The sequence below is a fragment of the Mandrillus leucophaeus genome, unplaced genomic scaffold (genome assembly GCF_000951045.1).
Source record: "Mandrillus leucophaeus isolate KB7577 unplaced genomic scaffold, Mleu.le_1.0 Scaffold18, whole genome shotgun sequence".
Lineage (NCBI taxonomy): Eukaryota > Metazoa > Chordata > Mammalia > Primates > Cercopithecidae > Mandrillus > Mandrillus leucophaeus.
Window position 1 is genome coordinate 2,605,900 of NW_012101809.1, and position 19,239 is coordinate 2,625,138.

The 19,239-nt window shown below is 38.7% G+C and overlaps 1 protein-coding gene across 4 annotated transcripts in view; it reads left to right on the forward strand.

Moving 5' to 3' along the window:
- The window catches only part of BTRC (beta-transducin repeat containing E3 ubiquitin protein ligase), a 228,348-nt gene that overhangs the window by 68,633 nt on the left and 140,476 nt on the right, over positions 1 to 19,239 (forward strand). For 3 of the 4 annotated variants that reach the window (XM_011977424.1, XM_011977425.1, XM_011977423.1), the window contains exon 2: positions 18,041 to 18,148. The exons of the other annotated variant lie outside the window; for it this stretch is intronic. In XM_011977424.1, coding sequence (XP_011832814.1) covers positions 18,041 to 18,148 — 108 coding nt within the window. The remainder of the gene's footprint in view (positions 1 to 18,040; positions 18,149 to 19,239) is intronic. 4 annotated transcript variants of the gene reach the window in all.

A 19,239-nucleotide genomic window follows, 5' to 3' on the forward strand; every position in this document is an offset into this window, starting at 1 on the left:
GCAGTCTTGGCTCACTGCAACCTCTGCCTCCTGGGTTCGAGCAATTCTCCTGCTTCAGCCTCCTGAGTAGCTGGTATTACAGGTGCAAGCCCCTACACCTGGCTATTTTGTTTTTGCAGTAGAGATGGGGTTTCACCATGTTGGCCAGGCTGAACTCCTGACCTCAAGAGATCGACCCGCCTTGGCCTCCCAAAGTGCTGGGATTATAGCCATGAGCTACTGCACCCGGCCATTTCTGGCACTTTTTATAGTTTTGTTTAGGTTGTGTCTATTATCATTCTTCAGATATAGTTGGAAATATGCATTTTTCCAAATATGTTTTCTGCTTCTGCCCATCCCTTTTCTCTAGTTTTCTTTTGGGACACCAGATACACATATGTTAAACCACTTACAATTTCCTATAGGTCACTGAAGCTTTGTTCAGTTTGTTTCCTCAGTCTTTTTTCTCTTAGTGCTTTATTTTTTCGTCCTCGGGTTCACTGATCTTCTACAGAGTTTAAATCTGCTGCTAATCCAATTTCATGAAATTGTCATTTCAAACATTGTATTTTTAGTTTTGAAACTTTATTTCATTCTTTTTTTATACCCTACATCATTATGTTTATCTTACTATAGCTGTTTTAATTTTTAGGTCTGCTAATTTCATTGTCTCTGTCAGTTTTTTTTCTGAGTCTGCTTCCATTGACTGATAGTCCTCCTCGTTATAAACCATATTTTGTGCCTCTTGTCTTGTAATTTTAGGTTTAGTTGTAGACATTGTGATATTACATTGTTGAATATTTGTATTTTTAAAATCTTTTTAAAAGGATGTTGAGTTTATTTTGGTGCACTTAAGTTTTTTGCAGATCAGCTTGATGCTCTTGTGGCTGATTTTAAGCTTTATTATGATAGTTTTAGTGTAGCTTTTATTCTAGTGTAGTTCATCCCAGCAACTGAGATGTGAGCTTTCTAAGGCTCCTAGTGAATGTCATAAGTATTCATTAGGCTCTTGAAATCTGACCAGTCAGAACAGAAATGTGCTGCAGGTCTGTGTAGTTTCTGGTTGTTAAGCTTATAGCTCTGTTGTAGTTTTTTGCCTAGTGTTGTGGAGTTTCACTGTATGCATACAGGACTTAGTATTCAGGAACTCAGTGAGGGGTGTCTTATTCAGCTATGTGGAACCTTTTTCTACATAACTCATTCTTCAGTGTTCTGCCTCACTGATTCTTTTTAGCCTTCATACATTTTGTTTCCTCAAGTAAGTGGTACCATTGTACTCTGTTTGAGTTCCCCTTTCTTGTGCTGTAGCCTGGACAATACCTTCAGGTAGAAGACTAGGATAATATTAAAGGCCATCTTATTTGTTTCCTGTCATTCAGGAATTACATTCTGGCATTGTTGTTCAGTGTCTTGAGATACATGTTTCACATATTTTGTTCAGTTTGTTGATGGTAGGAGGATAAGTTTGATACCAATTATTGCCTTATGGTAGAGTCTAAAGTCTAGTGCTTGTTTTTACTTTGAGTTTCTATTTTATTTAAACTTAATGTACTAACAGTCCTCATATTACATATTTCTAATGTGCATACATTTCAGTTAGCACAGTTTAGTTACATGACACTAGTCACCCAACACCATGGTTCAATTTCCGTTACCATAGTATATTAACTATGAGTAACTATGTAAAGTACAAACTTCATTGCTAGTTCTCCAGTCCACACATGACTATGTCAAAAACAGATACACATCAATCTATTTATTTCAAGGTCTGTTGGCAATTAAGTTTATATACAGACAATAAAGTGTATAGTTGCGTTGTCTTTCCCAGTGTTAAGCCCACATGATATTTTATAGAAGTAGATAATCAAAAGTGGAAATTGGCCAACAGAGATGAAACAGAGTAACAAAAAAAATGATAACACTTTCATTGAAATTCAAGAGAAATGTCAATGAAGTTACAGAAGAAATAGTTGACCATAGGAAAATTGACACTGTCACCATTAGATTCTAGATATACAGCCAGAGGAACTTATTGAAGGTGAACTTATTAACATAAATGAGGGAAGTGGTTTTTTTGGGTTTTTTTTTGAGATGAAGTCTTGCTTTGTTGCCCAGGCTAGAGTGCAGTGGTGTGATCTCGGCTCACTGCAACCTCTGCCTCAACCTCCCGAGTAGCTGGGATTACAGGCACCCGCCACCACACCTGGCTAATTTTTGTATTTTTATTAGAGACGGGGTTTCACCATCTTGTCCAGGCTGGTCTCGGACTCCTGGCCTCAGGTGATCCACCCGCCTCGGCCTCCCAAAGTGCTGGGATTACAGATGTGAGCCACTGTGCCTGGCCTGAGGGAAGTGGTTTTGATGCAAAAGATGAATATGTCCCAGAGAAAATCTTTACATTAAAGGAAAAAAAACTTTACATTAAAAGATTTTGAGATATTTCACAAAATTGAAAGTACAAAGGATAAAACATTAGAATGTGATCTTGCTTTGTTTCTTCTCTTAAACCAATCTAATGAATTCTTAATTTCAACTTTTGTACTTTTTTTATATACGAGATTTTCATGTTACATATTTTAAATTTTAGATTCCAATTTTCTGGTGCAACTTTTTAATCTGTTTTGTTCAATATCTTCAGTATGGTTTTTTTAAAGTCTATGATTACTTCTCACATTGGGGGCTGTTGTTTTTAACTGTGTTAATATATACATACCATAAAATTGACCATCTTAACCATTTTTAAGTGTACAATTCAGTAGTTTTAGCACATTCACATTATTGTGCAACCAGTCTTCAGAACTTTTTCCTCTTGCAAAACTGAAATTCTATACTCATTAAATAACAACTTTCCATTACCCCCCACCTCTCAGCTCCTGGCAACCACCATCTTACTTTCTGAATTTGACTACTCTAGGTAACTCATATAAGTGGAATTATACAGTACAGGCATGCACTGTATAATGACATTTCAGTCAGTGATGGACTGTGTACACGATGGTGGTCCCTTGAGATTATAATGGAGCTGAAAAATTCCTGTCACCTAGTGACATTGTAGCCAATGTAACATTACATATAATGCAAGGCATTATTCAGGTGTTTGTGGTGACACTGGTGTAAATGAACCTGCTGCACTGCCAGTCATAAAAACGTGTAGTACATAAAATTATGTACAGTACATAATACTTGACAGTAAACAACTATGTTACCAGTTTATGTACTTACTATACTGTATTCTTTATTGTTATTTTAGAGTGGACTACTTCTACTTCTTAAAAAAAACTTAACAGTATAACAGCCTCGGGCAGGTCCTTCAGGAGGTATTCCAGAAAAAGACATTGATGTCATAGGAGATGACAGGTCTGTGGATGTTAATTGCCCCCAAAGACCTTCCAGTGCCATAAGCTGTGAAGGTAGAAGACAGTGATATTGATGATCCTTACCCTGTGTAGGCCTAGGCTAATGTGTGTGTTCATGTCTTGGTTTTTAACAAAGATGTTTTAAGTTTTTTATATATATATATATATGTGTATATATACATAAATGAAACAACTTATAAAGATATAAGGAAAAATATCTTTGTACAGCCATACAATATGTTTGTGTTTTGAGCTAAGTGTTACTACAAGAGTCAAAAAGTTTTTAAAAATTAAAAAAATTTATAAAGTGAAAAAGTCACAGTAAGCTAAGTTTATTACTAAGGAGACAAAAGTATGTTTTAATAAATTTAGTCTAGCCTAAGTGCACAGAGTTTATTGGCCATCTTAACCATTATAAAGTCTATAGTAGTATACAGTAATGTCCTAGCCCTCATGTTTATTGACCACTCTTTCGCTGACTCACCCAGAGCAACTTCTAGTCCTGCAACCTCCATTCATGGTTAAGTGCCCATTTTTTATCTTTTTGTCTTTTTTTTTTTTTTTTAAGACAGGGTCTTCTGTTGCCCAGGCTGGAGTGCATTGGTGAGATCTCGGCTTACTTCAGCCTCCGCATCCCAGGCTCAAATGATCCTCCTGCTGCAACCTCCCAAGTAGCTGGGACTACAGGCATGTACCACAAGGCCTGGCTAATTTATGTATTTTTTGTAGAGATGGGGTTTCGCCATGTTGCCCAGGCTGGTCTTGAACTCCTGGACTCAAGGGATCTGCCCACCTCAGCCTCCCAAAGCCACGACACCCAGCCGCCATTTGTATTGTGTTTGTATTGTATTGTATTGTATTGAATTGTATTTTGAGACAGTTTTCACTCTTGTTGCCCGGACTGGAGTGAAATGGCACGATCTCTGCTCACTGCAACCTCTGCCTCCTGAGTTCAAGCAATTCTCCTGCCTCAGCCTTCCGAGTAGCTGGGATTACAGGCATGCGCCACCACGCCTGGCTAATTTTGTATTTTTAGTAGAGACTCGGTTTCATCATGTTGGTCAGGCTGGTCTGGAACTCCTGACCTCAGGCGATCTGCCCGCCTCAGCCTCCCAAAGTGTTGGGATTACAGATGGGAGCCACTGCACCTGGCCCTTTTAATCTTTTATACTGTATTTTTACTGTACATTTTCTCTTTAGATACACAAATACTTTCCACTATCTTGCAGTTGCCTACAATATTTGGTAAAGTAACATGCTGTTCCTGTTTGTAGCGTAGGAGCAATATGCTCTACCTATAGTCTAGGCGTATAGTAGATTATGCCTTCTAGATTTGTGTAAGTACACTGTGATCACACAGCCGAGCTTGACACATTTCTCAGAATGTATCCCCTTTGTGAAGTGTCACATGACTGTATTTGTCTTTTTGTGACTGGCTTATTTCACTCAGCATAATGTCCTCAAGATTCATCCATGTTGCAGCATGTGTCAGATTTTCCATCCTTTATTAGGCTGAATAATATTCCATTGTATGCATATACTAGATTTGAGTTATCTACCCATCTGTTGACAGCCATTTGAATCTATCTACTTTATTGTTTGCCTTTTCCCCTGGTTTTTGTTTGTTTTTTAATTTGGCCATTTGATCTCTTTGCTTTGAATGCTTCATAATTATTCACTGAGAGCTAGATATTTTTTAATGAAAGTGTTAGAGACTCTGAAATCATTCTTCACAGGGTGTTGAATGTTCTTTTCACAGACATATCCCTTTGGTTCAGTTGAGGCCTCTCTGTTTTTGGTGCCCTTCATTTTTCTGGTTCATGTAACTCTTCCATGCTGTCAACTGAAAGCCTGAGTGTTTTTTTTTTTAAACCAGGGTACCTTGTCCTATATGCACCCTATACTCCAATCTTTGGCTCCATAGCATCATGAGACTGCTGAAATACACTTCAGACTTGGTTTTTCACCATCTTACTGTCTGCATGTAAAATTTAGGAGTCAGCAAATGCCGCAGGGGAAAAATTATATACAGAATGTCAGGTTAACCATAATGCATTTCCCTTCTGCCTGGGATCTTCGCTCCTAAAATTTTGGCTGTATTAGTTGTTCTCTCTCTCTCATGCTTTCCGTTTTCTGTATTTTATTTAGCTTCTGTGATTTTCTGCATGAAATTTAATCTGATAACAATTACTACATTATGGCCAAAAGCAAAATCCCAGTATGTATTTTAATTAATGTTCCATGTTTTATTTTTAAACATTCTTAAACTACAGAAGAGTTGCAAGTAAAATGCAAATTGTGTTTTTTTTTCCCATAAGCCATTTCAGAATAAGGTTCTGAGATGATGTCCCATCACCTCTGAATTCTTTGTGTATTTCCTACAAACCAGAACATTCTCCCATATAACCCAATAACAACCATCAGAGTTAAGGAAATTATTATTGGTATATTATTTTGTCATCTAATCCGTAGACCCCATTCAGGTTTCTCTAGTAATCTCAATCAATGTCCTTTATATAATAGCATAAAGATCTAGTTCAGGATCACATGTACGTTTAGTTGTCATACCTCTTTAGTCTTGTTTAGTCTGGCACAGTTCTTCAGTCTTTCCTTGGCTTTCATAACATTGACATTTTTGAGGATTACATGCCAGTTATTTTGCAGAACATTTTTCAAATTGGGTTTTTTTGATGTTTTCTCATGATTAGATCCAGGTTAGGTGTCTTCGACAGGAATATCACAGAGGAGATGTTGTGTTTTTATTGAATACTATGAGGTGACACATAATGTGAATTTGTTCCATTATTGGTGATATTAATGTTGATTACTTGATTAAGATATCAGGGTTTTTTTTCCCCACTGTAGAATTAACTTTATATTTTTCCGATTAAAATGAAGTAGTATTTTGTGGGGAGGTTATTTTGAAATTATTTAAGCATCCTCCTCCTTATCAAACTTCCAGTTCATATTTTGTTTCATTTTATTTTAAATTAGAGATAGGGTCTTGTTCTTTCACTCAGGGTGGAGTGCAGTGGTGTGATCCTCATTGTAACTCCTGGGCTCAAGTGATCTTCCTGCCTCAGTCTCCCAAGTAGCTGGAACTATAGATGCGTGTCACCATGCCTTTCCCCCCCCCCCTAATTCTTTTTGTAGAGGCAGGATCTCAAAATGTTGCTCTGACTGGTCTCTAATTCCTGGCCTCAAGCAATCTGCTGGGTTACAGGTGTGACCCACCATGCTTGTCCCCAGTTTAATTTTTATGTCATTAATGGAGTCATAGGTTTCAACTTTATTCAGTGGCTTATTTTATTAGTTATCTATTATTACATAACAAATTACCGCAAATTGAGTGGCTTATAATAACACACACATTTGGGCTGGGCACAGTGGCTCACACCAGTAATTCCAGCACTTTGAGAGGCCAAGGCAGGTGGGTCATTTGAGGCCAGGAGTTCAAGACCAGCCTGGCCAATATGGTGAAACCCCATCTCTACTAAAAATACAAAAAATTAGCTGGGTGTGGTGGTGGGCGCCTGTAATCCCAGCTACTTGGGAGGCTGAGGCAAGACAATCACTTGAACCCGAGAGGCGGAGGTTGCAGTGAGCCAATATTGTGCCACTGCACTCCAGCCTGAGTGACAGAACAAGACTGTCTCAAAAACAAAAACAAAAACACAGACATTTATATTTTTGGGGGGGAGATTTACAAGTGAGTTGTATTTAAACTTTAAGTGGCAAATAGTTATTACGATATTAATTTTTTCAAAAATATATAGAAAAATTAAAACTTAGTACTTATTTTCAATAAATTTTTATGAGCTCTAGTATTTCAGAATGCCACCTCCCAAACTGAGAGCATGATATACCTTGGCAATAGTTTAGACCTCTTCTAGAATTTTCTCATATTTGTGTTTTTTTGCCAAACATACATGTTTATATTTTTTCTCCCTGGCTTTATTGCTGTATAATTGGCAAACAAAAATTATTTTGTATATATTTTTTATGTTCTGGGGTACATGTGCAGGATGTGCAGGTTTGTTACGTAGGTAAACATATGCCACAGTGGTTTGCTGCATCTGTCAACCCATCACTTAGGTATTAAGCCCAGCATGCATCAGCTCTTTTCCCTCATGCTCTCCTCCGACCCGCCCTCCTGGCAAACAAAAATTATATTTAAGGCGTACAACATGATATTTTCATATACATATTCATTGTAAAATGCTTGTCACAATCAAGCTAATTAACATATCTGTAACCTAACATACATGTAATACCTCGTAATACCTCACAGTTTCTTTTCTTTTTTTTTTTTTGATACGGAATTTCGCTCTGTCGCCCAGGCTGGAGTGCAGTGGTGCGATCTCGGCTCTGCAACCTCTGTCTTCCAGGTTCCAGCAATTCTCCTGCCTCAGCCTCCCGAGTAGCTGGGATTACAGGCACACACCACCATGCCTGGCTAATGTTTGTATTTTTAGTAGAGACAGGGTTTCCCCATGTTGACCAGGCTGATCTTGAATTCCTGACCTCAGGTGATCCACCCGCCTCGGCCTCCCAAAGTGCTGGGATTACAAGTGTGAGCCACCGTGTCTGGCCAGTACCTCACAGTTTCTTTCAGTCAGGAGTCTGGGCACAGCTGACCTGGGTGTTCTGCTTTAGAATCTCTCTCACAAGACCATAATCAAGGTGTTGTCCAGGGTTGAGGTCTCATTTGAAGGTTTTATTTTGAGAAAAAGTCACTTCCAAGCTTACTGTTGTTGCTGGCATAATTCTTTTCTTCAAAGGCTGTTGGACTGAGAGCCTCAATTCTTAGTTGTTTATTGACTGGATCACCGTCAGGTCTGTGCCATGGGGACATCTACAGTATGACTGCTTGTTTCATCAAAGCTTGCAAGCCAAGAAGGCAATAGAGTCTGTTAGCAAGATGGAAGTTGCAGTCTTAACCTGATTAGGAAAATGACATCCTATCACCTTTTTCAAGGGCATGCATACCAAGCAGTGGGAATTATCGGGGGCCATGTTAGAGTTTGCCTGCCACAGTTTTCCATTATTATCATTATTTAGTTTGATATTCTAATTTTCCCAGATGTAGCCTGCCTCAGCCTTTCACTTTGGCCCCTGTATTATTTTGACATGTCTCTGTCATTCATTGAACACCTCAAGAAGATACTCCAAGCTCCTCTTAAACTTTCCTGTCCAAGCCCTCACCTTGTTCTAAGGCGCTCTGGTTCCTTTTAGTGGAGAGTGATATTTTGAATCATTAAATGTGTTTGTTGCTATTAGGTTGCTCCTAGGCCCTCTCAGTTGGTAGTCAGTCTGTGTCTGTGGGTATATGTGTCCATATGTATATCATAAATGTATTATTTACCTAGGAATTTCTCTGTGTAATACATTGTAAGCTTTCAGCTTACAACAACATCCTCAATTCCTCAGTTCTAGTTCAGCAATGTAATATTCTAGTTTTCTTCCTTTCTGTACTTGTAACTTGTTTTTCTGATTATGAGAAACCTAGCTCTTATTATCCTCTGTATTTGATCTGCCACCTTTATTTGATCAATCTTCCTGTATAATCCATCTCTTGTTGCTGATGTATCTCTCACTCTATTTCTCACCCCATACTTCATATGCATGCCTTCCTAACCCTTTTGGGATCTGACAGCTTGCACTTGGCTGCCCCTTCCACCCTCCTCACTCCACTGGGTCTGAAACTCATTGCTGGACCACTGCCTCTCCCTCTGTTAATGCATGCCTTCTTCTGCTGACATGGGGAACCCTCACTGCCATCCCCCCACCCTCCACTGCCCTGGAGGATGTGGACATCCTCATCATCCCGCTCACTGCTGTTACGGTTCCTATGTGGAAGCCTTACTTGTTCCATTAGGGCTGTTACCTCATGCTGGGTCCCCCTCCCAGCAGATTTTTTTTCCTATCATTCTGCTTAGGACCTGAAACTATGTGCCCCATCGTTTTCCCTCCGGGGATACCCTTCTCATACCACTTGGACTCCAAAAGCCTGTATTGGGCCACTGTAGTTAACTCTCTGCCACTTAGCTGGATACCTACTTTGCCTGTACTCACCTAATGGCTATTGAACTGTTCAGGTAGGAAAGGAGAAGGGGGAGACGTATCAGTTAAATTTTATTTTGGAAAACTCACTGGTGTTTTTACAACAAATGCTTTTAACTTAGTTTGTTATTACTTACACAGAAGTCACTTACTCCCACATCTCTGTAATCGTTACAGGTTTATACTTACATTTTCATGCCATATTTTTCTTACGTACTAGAGGTTTACTATCACATCAAATTCATGATTTCTGAACTTAGTTACTCCCTGCACCCTCCAAACGAGTTTCAGTTTACCAGTGTCTGTCACTACCACTACTGTTCTAGTCATTCAAGTTTGAACTGTTGACGTTATTTCTGACTCATCTCCCATTTTTCGTTATAATCAGTCATCCAGTCCTGTTGGTCCTTTTGATGTACGTTATTTTCTCCATGGCCATGACTTTAATGAATATAATAACCTCTTGGGTGCAATTTCTTTCTTTAGTTTGTGTAGTCATTCCTGTGCCCCTAAACTATTTTGGCTTCCCATTTCTTTTTTTTTTTAAATTAATTAATTAATTAATTTATTTATTTTAAATTTTTATTTTTTATTTTTTATTATTATTGTACTTTAAGTTCTAGGGTACATGTGCATAACGTGCAGGTTTGTTACATATGTATACTTGTGCCATGTTGCTGTGCTGCACCCATAACTCCATGTTTAACTTTTAAAGTGCCATTTTAATGTAATACTGTTGTAGATAGTCAGGATATCTAGTTTTGAATCCCATCTTTGCTGCTTACTAAATATTCATCAACGTGTAATTTATTTAACCTCCCTAGGTCTCTCTGTTTGTTTGTTTTTTTTTTTTTTAACTAAGTTAAATTGTTTTATTTTAAAATTTTTCATAAAAATAGAGATGGGATCTAGCTATGTTGACTATGCTGGTCTTGAACTCCTGGTCAAGCAGACCTCCCACCTTGGCCTCCCAAAGTGTTAGGATTATACACATGAGCCATCTTACCTGACCCTCTCTGGGTCTTATTCACCTTACTAGTTTGTTATACAAGTGAATGAATTGCGGAAGAGCTCGTTCTGCAATTCATTGCAGAACAATGAATTGTTAGACTAACAAAGCTAACTAACAAAGGTTGTTTGTTATACAGATAATGTTATACAGATGCAGCTTGTTAGTTTGTTATACATGTATAGTAACAAGTGCTACAATAAAATTAAAGTCTGTGACTGAGCTTTTCTAAATATTTGAAAATTTACCTAAACTTTTAGTAACTGTTGTCTAACACAATTTAGTACATTGTTAAATTTTTCCTTGTAGTTACTATTTGTTAGTAATTTATTTCCTTGAAATAGAGTGTAAACTACTTGAGAGTAGGTTTTTGTAGTAGTGAGTCTATGGATTTGTGGAGACAAACACGTTTGAGTATTATTTTTCTGCCATTGCCATTTAGGCACTGTAACTTCGCTGAACTTGAGTGTACTCTCTTGTTAAGGTGAAAATACTAATAATTCTTTGACAAGATAGTAATGCTTAAATGAAATAATGTACTTAAGGGATCTAGTACAATGCCTGGCAGACAGTTTATTCCCAGTAAACTTTTATCCTCTTTTTGTACTCCACCTGTGCCCACTTTGGTAATGAAAAAGTAAGTGGCTTCCCAGAACAGTTTGAAATGCAAGTGGCATTCATGGAATCCTGTTCCTGGTGATGATGCCATTTATATTTTTTCCTTTTGTACTTCACAACTTTTAGAATCCTTATTTTAACCAGGCGAGGTGGCTTATGCCTGTAATCCCAGCAATTTGGGAGGCCAAGGCCGGTGGATCACCTGAGTTCAGGAGTTTGAGACCAGCCTGGCTAACGTGGGGAAACCCCGTCCGTCTCTACTAAAAATAAAAAATTAGCCAGGCGTGGTGGTGCATGCAGGTAGTCCCAGCTACTCGGGAGGCTGAGTCAGAAGAATCGCTTGAACCCAGGAGGCGGAGGTTGCAGTGAGCCGAGATCACGCCACTGCACTCCAGCCTGGGCAACAAGAGTAAAACTCTGTGTGAAAGAAAAAAAAAAGAATCCTTGTTTTAGTTTTACCACAACCTTGTGCAATAAGGCTGGGTAGATATGATTATCCTATCTGACAGGTGGGAGTTTTGTTTTTGGAGTGAACTAAATTGGGATTCTTAAGAGGCAATCATTGAATTTGTAGGTAAAGTCTGAGGTATTACATTACTATGGAATACTGTAGTTTTCTGAATTTCTTAGTTGATATAGTAGTGAAAAGGGAATTCTTCTATTCTATGGCTTAAGGATACGTAAACTCTCAGTACAGCAATCTTTTTATTGTTGATTATTATAGCTTCTATTACTCCTAGAAGTTGACCAACAGGGACCTGAATTTAGGAGATTTTGTCATTCTGCTTTCATATAGTAAATGCTGAGGCTAGCCCTTTGCCTGCAGGGCTATCAGTGAAGGGGATCTGTGACATTACTCCAGAGAGCCAAGTGTAGGGGGAAGAGTTGAGATTTTCAGTGTTCTTTGTGTAAATGAATTGAGCCATTGAACCTGATGGGCACTAGATACTATATTCTTCTTGATGCGCTGGAGGCCCTTCGTTGCAATCTTGTTTTTTCAACTTTTATTTTAAAATTGGGGTATATGTGCAGGTTTGTTACAGAGGTATACTGCACGATGCTGAGGTTTGGAGTCCAAGTGAATCTTAGCCAGGTAGAGAGTGCAAAGTACCCATAGGTAGTTTTTTCAAGCTTTACCCCTTTTGTCCTGCCACCTTTTATATTCCTCAGTGTCTGTTCCCTTCTTTATGTCCATGTGTACTGAAGGTTTTGTTCCTATGTGTAAGTGAGAATATGTGGTGTTTGGTTTTCTGTTTCTGCATTAGTTCACTTAGGATAATGGCTTCCAGCTGCATCTGTGTTCTGCAAAGGACATGATTTCATTATTTTTTATGGCTACTTAGTATTCCATGGTATATGTATACCACATTTTCTTTATCCAGTCTTCCATTGATGGGTACCTGGGTTGATTCCATGTCTTTACTATCGCATTGCAACATTTCAGTTTTTTTTCTGATTCAGGTAGTAGAAAACATATTCAGTCTTATTTTTTTCTGTGCTGTGTATGCTTTTTTAAAGGCTAGTGAAGTCATTCAGTTGGATAGCAACAATTGTAATACCTTGTTATACTCTTCAACTTTCTTTGATTTTGCAAAGGAGAGTCAACTGGGGTGAGGTTAGGTGGGTGGGAACTGAGTTGAAGAAACTAATATGTGCTGTGCAGGGCTGGATTTGTGTAGGATGCAGGCATATATATTAACTTTGTCATAGCTTTTGAGACTGCATTTAAGGAGTAGGTGATTTAGAAGTTATTTAACACTTAACAGAAGTTAAATATTTAAACAAAAGAATGTGTAGTTGCTGCTTAGTTTAGAACCTGCTTTTTTTTTTTTTTTAATTAAAAAAAATTTCTTTAGCCAGGCGTGGTGGTGCATGCCTGTAGTCCCAGCTACTGGGCAGACTGAGGCAGGAGGATTGCTTAAGCCCAGGAGGTCAAGGGTGCAGTGAGCTGTGATCATGCCACTGCACTCCAGCTTGGGCAAGAGAGTGAGACTCTGTCTCAGTAAAAGGAAAGAAAGGAAAAAAAAATTAAGTATGAAAAGAAAATGTTAGGAATTTAAATATAATTTGCAAGGAAAAACAACAAAAACAGTCCAAACTTTCAGTAGAAAACTATGTGCTTTTCAGGTATTTTAAAGGTAAATTTTAAAGGGCATTATTTATTAAATGTTGAAGGGCAGAAAACGTCTTACATAGTTGTCAGAAACTGACCAATCAGAATGGCCCTGAAATGTATAGAATTAATAAGGATAGTAACCAAAATGGCAGTCCTTTCCACTGTGTTTCTCATTGCCCAAATTTGCTATTTTCCCCTTTGTTTAGAAAATGCTTCTAAATGTGAAGATAGAAGGGAAAGAAGTAGAGTAAAAGTTATAGCCTACTCCATTTATTTTGTAATTATATTTTTTCTCAGTGTTAAGTGCCATTTACCAGTATGGATAAGATTAATTGTTACAATGCAAACCAATTTGAAGATTAGTTTTTAAATTGAGCTGTAATATATAAAATCTTATGGTAACGTGCAGATTTGACTATATTCAAGTGCAGTTTTCATACCACACCAATTGTCTTGTAATAATCGAGAATGCATCCTCTGTGTGGTGTTTGCAAGTTAATGCTATTTTGGAAATCACACCAGTATATCTAGTGGCGTTCCTGGGTGTATGTGGCTCATTATTGATTATAATTTTCTTTGGGAATTTTAGTTTAAGGGGATGGGGTAAGCACTTTCAAATTCTTCGTTGTTAGTAGTTTTGATGGAGGATAGGGATAAATGAATGAGGAAGAGTGTTAGAACAAGTAAGTAAACTCAGAGAATTTATCAAGTACGTACTACAAAAATAACACAGATTTTTATGTAAAAAGGAGGAAACAAATCATTCATGAGAGGAAGGCCTTAAAAACTTACCAAGGAACATTCAAAAAATAAATATGTATATTTTAATTTAAAAAAGAGCCCCAAGTCTGTGAATGAAAGAGTTCTGGTTGGTTTCTAGACCCAGCTGTGCTTGTCATGCAGATGGCTTTGGTATGGTTAAAAGTGTATACGTCGTCACCTGCCCTCTTGTGAAGGGAAGTAGGAGAAGTGACATGCTATCTTCCAGTGCCTCCTCGATTTTCTTCCACTGTTTCCTTTGTCATTTTCCTGTGTTTTTCATGCTCTTTTTATTTATACCCACTTCTGACTTCTCTTTTTCTCAAATTCAGTCTTTCCTTCTGAATGACTGTGAGACTTTTTTCTACCCAGCATACACAGAACCTTAACCAATTGCATACGTACAGCATTTCCATTTCTTTTTTCTTTTTTTTTTTGAGATGGAGCCTTGTTCTGTCGCCAGGCTGGAGTGCAGTGGCACAATCTCAGCTCACTGTAACCTCCGCCTTCTGGGTTTAAGCGATTCTCCTGCCTCAGCCTCCTGAGTAGCTGGGACTACAGGCACGCGCCACCATACCCAGCTAACTTTTGTATTTTTAGTAGAGACGGGGTTTCACCATGTTGGCCAGGATGGTCTTGATCTCTTGATCTTTTGTTCCGCCCGCCTCGGCCTCCCAAAGTGCTGGGATTACAGGCGTGAGCTACCATGCCTGACCTGTGTACCGCATTTCTTATAATAATGAGTTACTTTTATGTTAAGGAATTTTTTTTTTTTAAGACAGGGTCTCACTGTGTTGCCCAGGCTGGAGTGCAGTGGCTTAACCTCGGCTCACTGTAACCTCTGCCTCCCCGATTTGATCATTTCTCCTGCCTCAGGCTCCTGAGTAGCTGGGATTACAAGCGCCTGCCACCACACCCGGCTAATTTTTGTATTTTTAGTAGAGACAGGGTTTCACCATGTTGGCCAGGCTGGTTTCGAACTCCTGACCTCAAATGATCTGCCTGCCTTGGCCTTCCAAAGTGCTAGGGTTACAGGTGTGAGCCACCGCACCCAGCCAAGGATTTTCAATATAGACCCAGGCTGGAGTGCAGTGGCTTGGTCTTGGCTCACTGCAACCTCCGCCTCCCAGGTTCAAGTGATTCTCCTGTTTCAGCCTTCTGACTAGCTGGGATTATACACATGTGCCACCATGCCCAAATTTAAGGTTGAGAGAAAGTCACTAGAATGTAAGTTCCACAAAGACAGGGATTTTTGTGGGGTTTTTTGTCCATTGTTTAGCCCTAGTGCCCAGGACAGTTTGTTTGTTGGTTTGTTTGTTTGTTTTCTTCCCTCCCTCCTTCCCTCCCTCTCTCCCTCCCTCCCTCCCTCCCTTCCTCCCTTCCTTCCTTCCCTTTCTTCCCTTTCTTCCTTCTGTTTCTTCTTTCTTTCAACAGGGTTTTGCTTTGTTGCCCAGGCTGGTGTGTAGTGGCGTGATCACTGCTCATTGATGCCCTGATATCCCTGGCTCAAGCGGTCCTCCCATCTCAGCCTCCCCAAGTAGCTGGGACTACAGGTGTGTGCCACCATGCCCAGTTATTTTTTTGATTTTTTGTAGAGATGGGGTCTCCCATGTTGCCAGGGCTGGTCTTGAACTTCTAGGCTCAAGGGATCCACTTGCCTTGCCCTTCCAAAGTACTGGGATTATAGGATTGAGCCACCACATTCAGCCCCAGGACAGTATCTACTACCAGAAAAGCATTTAATAAGTATTTGTTGAATAAATGATTAAAATATTAGCCTTAAGAAAATTTTAATATCATTTACTTGCAAAAATTAGCAAAGCATTCTTAATACTTACAGAGAAGTAATATGAGTAGAATGTGATTCTCAACAGCAAGGAAGCTTTTTTTTTTTACCCTATTTTCTCCATTCTTTTTCTGTTGCCTTCGCCTTCCAATATGAGAATCTCTGCTGCTAAGAACCACTGGCAGAGACTGAAATTAGTATACATAATTCTAAGGAGATATTGATGTAAATGGTACATGTGGATTGGCAGGGTGAGAGAGAAGGAAATTCTAAGTTTAAAGAAGTAGGGTTAAGATGAGTATTTGAACAAAGTATCAAGGTAGGTAGTTAGCTAGAGTGCCTGGGTCAATTAGAAGATTAGAGAAGGTGAGTTGATGTTGGCGGTGGGGGAAATGTCAGATTGATAGAGTGCTTGCATTTCGTGCAGTAGTTATAGGGAGCCCTTATGAACTGTTGATGAGAGTGACATGATAACAAAGTGAAGACAATTATTTATTCTATTTAGCTGCTGTTTATAAAAGGGATTGTAGCTCAAGGTGAAGAAACGTTGGAAACAGTGAACAAAGTTCAGAGATTGTTGGAGTAATTCAAAGCAGTTTAGCTGTTTTGCTTGGTATGTTATCTAGTGATTCCTTTAGCAGATACCCTTCTTTTAAAGCCCAATGTCCACTTTGTGACTGAGGGATGGATAGAGGCAGGAGGAAGAGTTCTGCACTAGAAAGCAACAGGCCAAGATTCTAGTCCCTACTTCCTTACTTTGTAAATTCATGATCATGGATAAATACTTAATTTTTCCTGGGCATCAGTCACCTTAACTATAAAATGAGTATAATGTATTAAGCGTAGTCCTATGGGTGGTAAATAAAATGAGGATAATGATCTAAAAGCAGGGGATCTACATAGATCTCCTTTGGATTTATTTGCAGCCCATTATCTATCTTTATTTAGTTAAGAGACAGGATCTTGCTGTGCTACCCAGGCTCGATTTGAACTCCTGGGCTCAAACGATCCACCCATCTCAGTATTCTGAGTAGCATGGACCATAGGCACAAACCCCTTGCATAGCTCTCATTATCTTTTTATCAGTTTTTGATGGTGTAAACAGTGAATACTATATTTTGCTTCCCAATATTAATTTCTACAACTATATTGTTTTAAGGAGAAAAAAAGTCATGATGATGTAAAGTATTTCAAAGTCTGTAATTTAAGGTTTAATGTTACCTATATTGACTACTATATTTTAAAATATGTATCCCTGTTTTTATGTGTATCGTGATTAGGTATTTAGTTTTTTAGTTATTATTAGACATGTAATAGCACTCAAGTTGATGGATAAAACCTCAGCCTGGGAGACTTTTAGAGAAACATGAAGAATGTAAAAATAGTTTTGGTTTCCTTCAAAGCTATAGGTGCAATAATACTAATGTCAATTAGTTAGAGCTACTAGAAATTGTAATTTCTATCTCTTTTGACTACTGAATACACCATTATATATATATATATCTACATTCTTATGTATTTTTTGTTTGTTTGTTTAGAAGGTTTTACTACCAACAGCTTTCTAGGTGTCCTCTTCTCTTCTCTTCTCCTCTTCCTCTCTCCTTTCTCTCTTTCCTTTCTTTCTCTCTGTGTCCCTGCTCTCTTTCTTTGTTGTTTTTCCCTTCTGTTTGGGTTGTTTCTTCTCCCCCTGTTACGCCCCCCACCCCCCACACACCCCTAATCCATCTGGAAAGATGAAGAGGCAGCTGCTATGGTAACTGTGCATTTTGGTTAATGAATAGCAAACTAACAAGACACATAAAATATATGCAAACTGTGCAGAGTTTGTTGCTGTCAAAGCCATAGGGATACAATACTTTTTCTTTTCCTTCAAAAAAAAACAAAAAACAAAAAACAAACCCTCTTTAGTGTTTTGTTTTCTAATTTACCATTCCTAATATTGTAACGCTTCTGTGAACTTCTCCCCTTTCTGCTTAGTTGCCTCAGTATTACACCCTGTGGTGAGTTTACGGGAACTGAGTTGAGGTGCATAGAGGAAAATAATTGATCAACTGGATTAAGAAGTAGATTTCCTTTAGACTGATACATAGAAGAATAGGGACAAAATTTTTTTGACTAAATGTTTGGTTTTTTGAGCGATAACTTCTTTTACCCCCTTGCCTTTTGGCCACTGCTGCCCCTTTTGGGTTTCTCCCTGGGGTTAGAACCAGTAAGTAGTGTGTTTCTTAAAGATGTTTCTATCATAAAGGTCAGCTGCAACTGGAATATTGTGTTCAGGCAAGCCTTAAAAATTCCTGTAATCTGTGCCATCCTGTCTCATACTGTCCCATCTCATAGTTGTCCTCTTTCTGCAGTGCTCTATGCCCAGGTCTCTGTGGCTGGGCTGCTCCAGCCTGGCGGACAGCATGCCTTCGCTGCGATGCCTGTATAACCCAGGGACTGGCGCACTCACAGCTTTCCAGGTACTTTCTCTGTCTCTGTGGGTTATTTGCGGGCATTAGTGTGTGTGTCTGATTCATTAGTGTGTTCCTCCTCCTTTCCCATGCTTTACTTATATTCATCTTTTCTCCTTCGTATTGCCTGTATCTCATATCACTCAGTACTCCTTTAATGATTAGTTTTTAATGTAGATCCAGACTGATCCACTCTTAAGACATTTTCATCATGATTGGTTACAAAAATTGACATAGTACAGCTTGACTGTTGGCTTTCAGATCAAGAAGAAGTATGATAGTAAATTTTAAAGTAATCTCAATAAATAGCAGTTCAGAATGTAATATTTGCTCTGAACCTACATAAAGCCAATTAGTATAATCAATCAAGTAATTACCATCAGTTTCTTGAACATTTTCTTATTTTTTTAAAATGATTACTCAAAATATAAAGTGCTCTTTTCAGAGTGTCTCCGGGTAATTATACTACTAAATATATATATTTTTATAACAACTGTTTTATTTATGTCTTGATTAATATTTCTAATTTCTAGGTGGAAAGACCTTTGAGACCTTTAGGTACAGTATTCACCTTGAGATAGTCTAGCTAGTGTTTAATGGATTAACAGATTCCAGTTCCCCTCAGCTTTTCTTTTTTCCTCTTTTTTTTTTTGAGATGGAGTCTTGCTTCATGGCGCAGGCTGGAGTGCAATGGTGCGATCTCAGCTCACTGCAACCTCTGCCTCCCTGATTCAAGCGATTCTCCTGCCTCAGCCTCCTGAATAGTTGGGATTACAGTTGTGCGCCACCACGCCCGGCTAATTTTTGTATTTTTAGTAGAGACGGGGTTTCACCATGTTGGCCAGGCTGGTCTCAAACTCCTGACCCCAGGTAATCCACCTGCCTCGGCCTCCCAAAGTGCTGGGATTATAGGCAAGAACCACTGCACCCAGACCCCTCAGCCTTTCTTAGAGGGCAGGATGTCAGTTCCAGGATGTGTGAGAAACTTATAGAGGAATAATGTGGAAAATCGTAGAGGAAAATGTAGGAAAGAGCTTGGTACTCATTGCTTACAGATTAGAGTACCATACATGATTGTTTTCTTGGCTGAGTCTTATCTG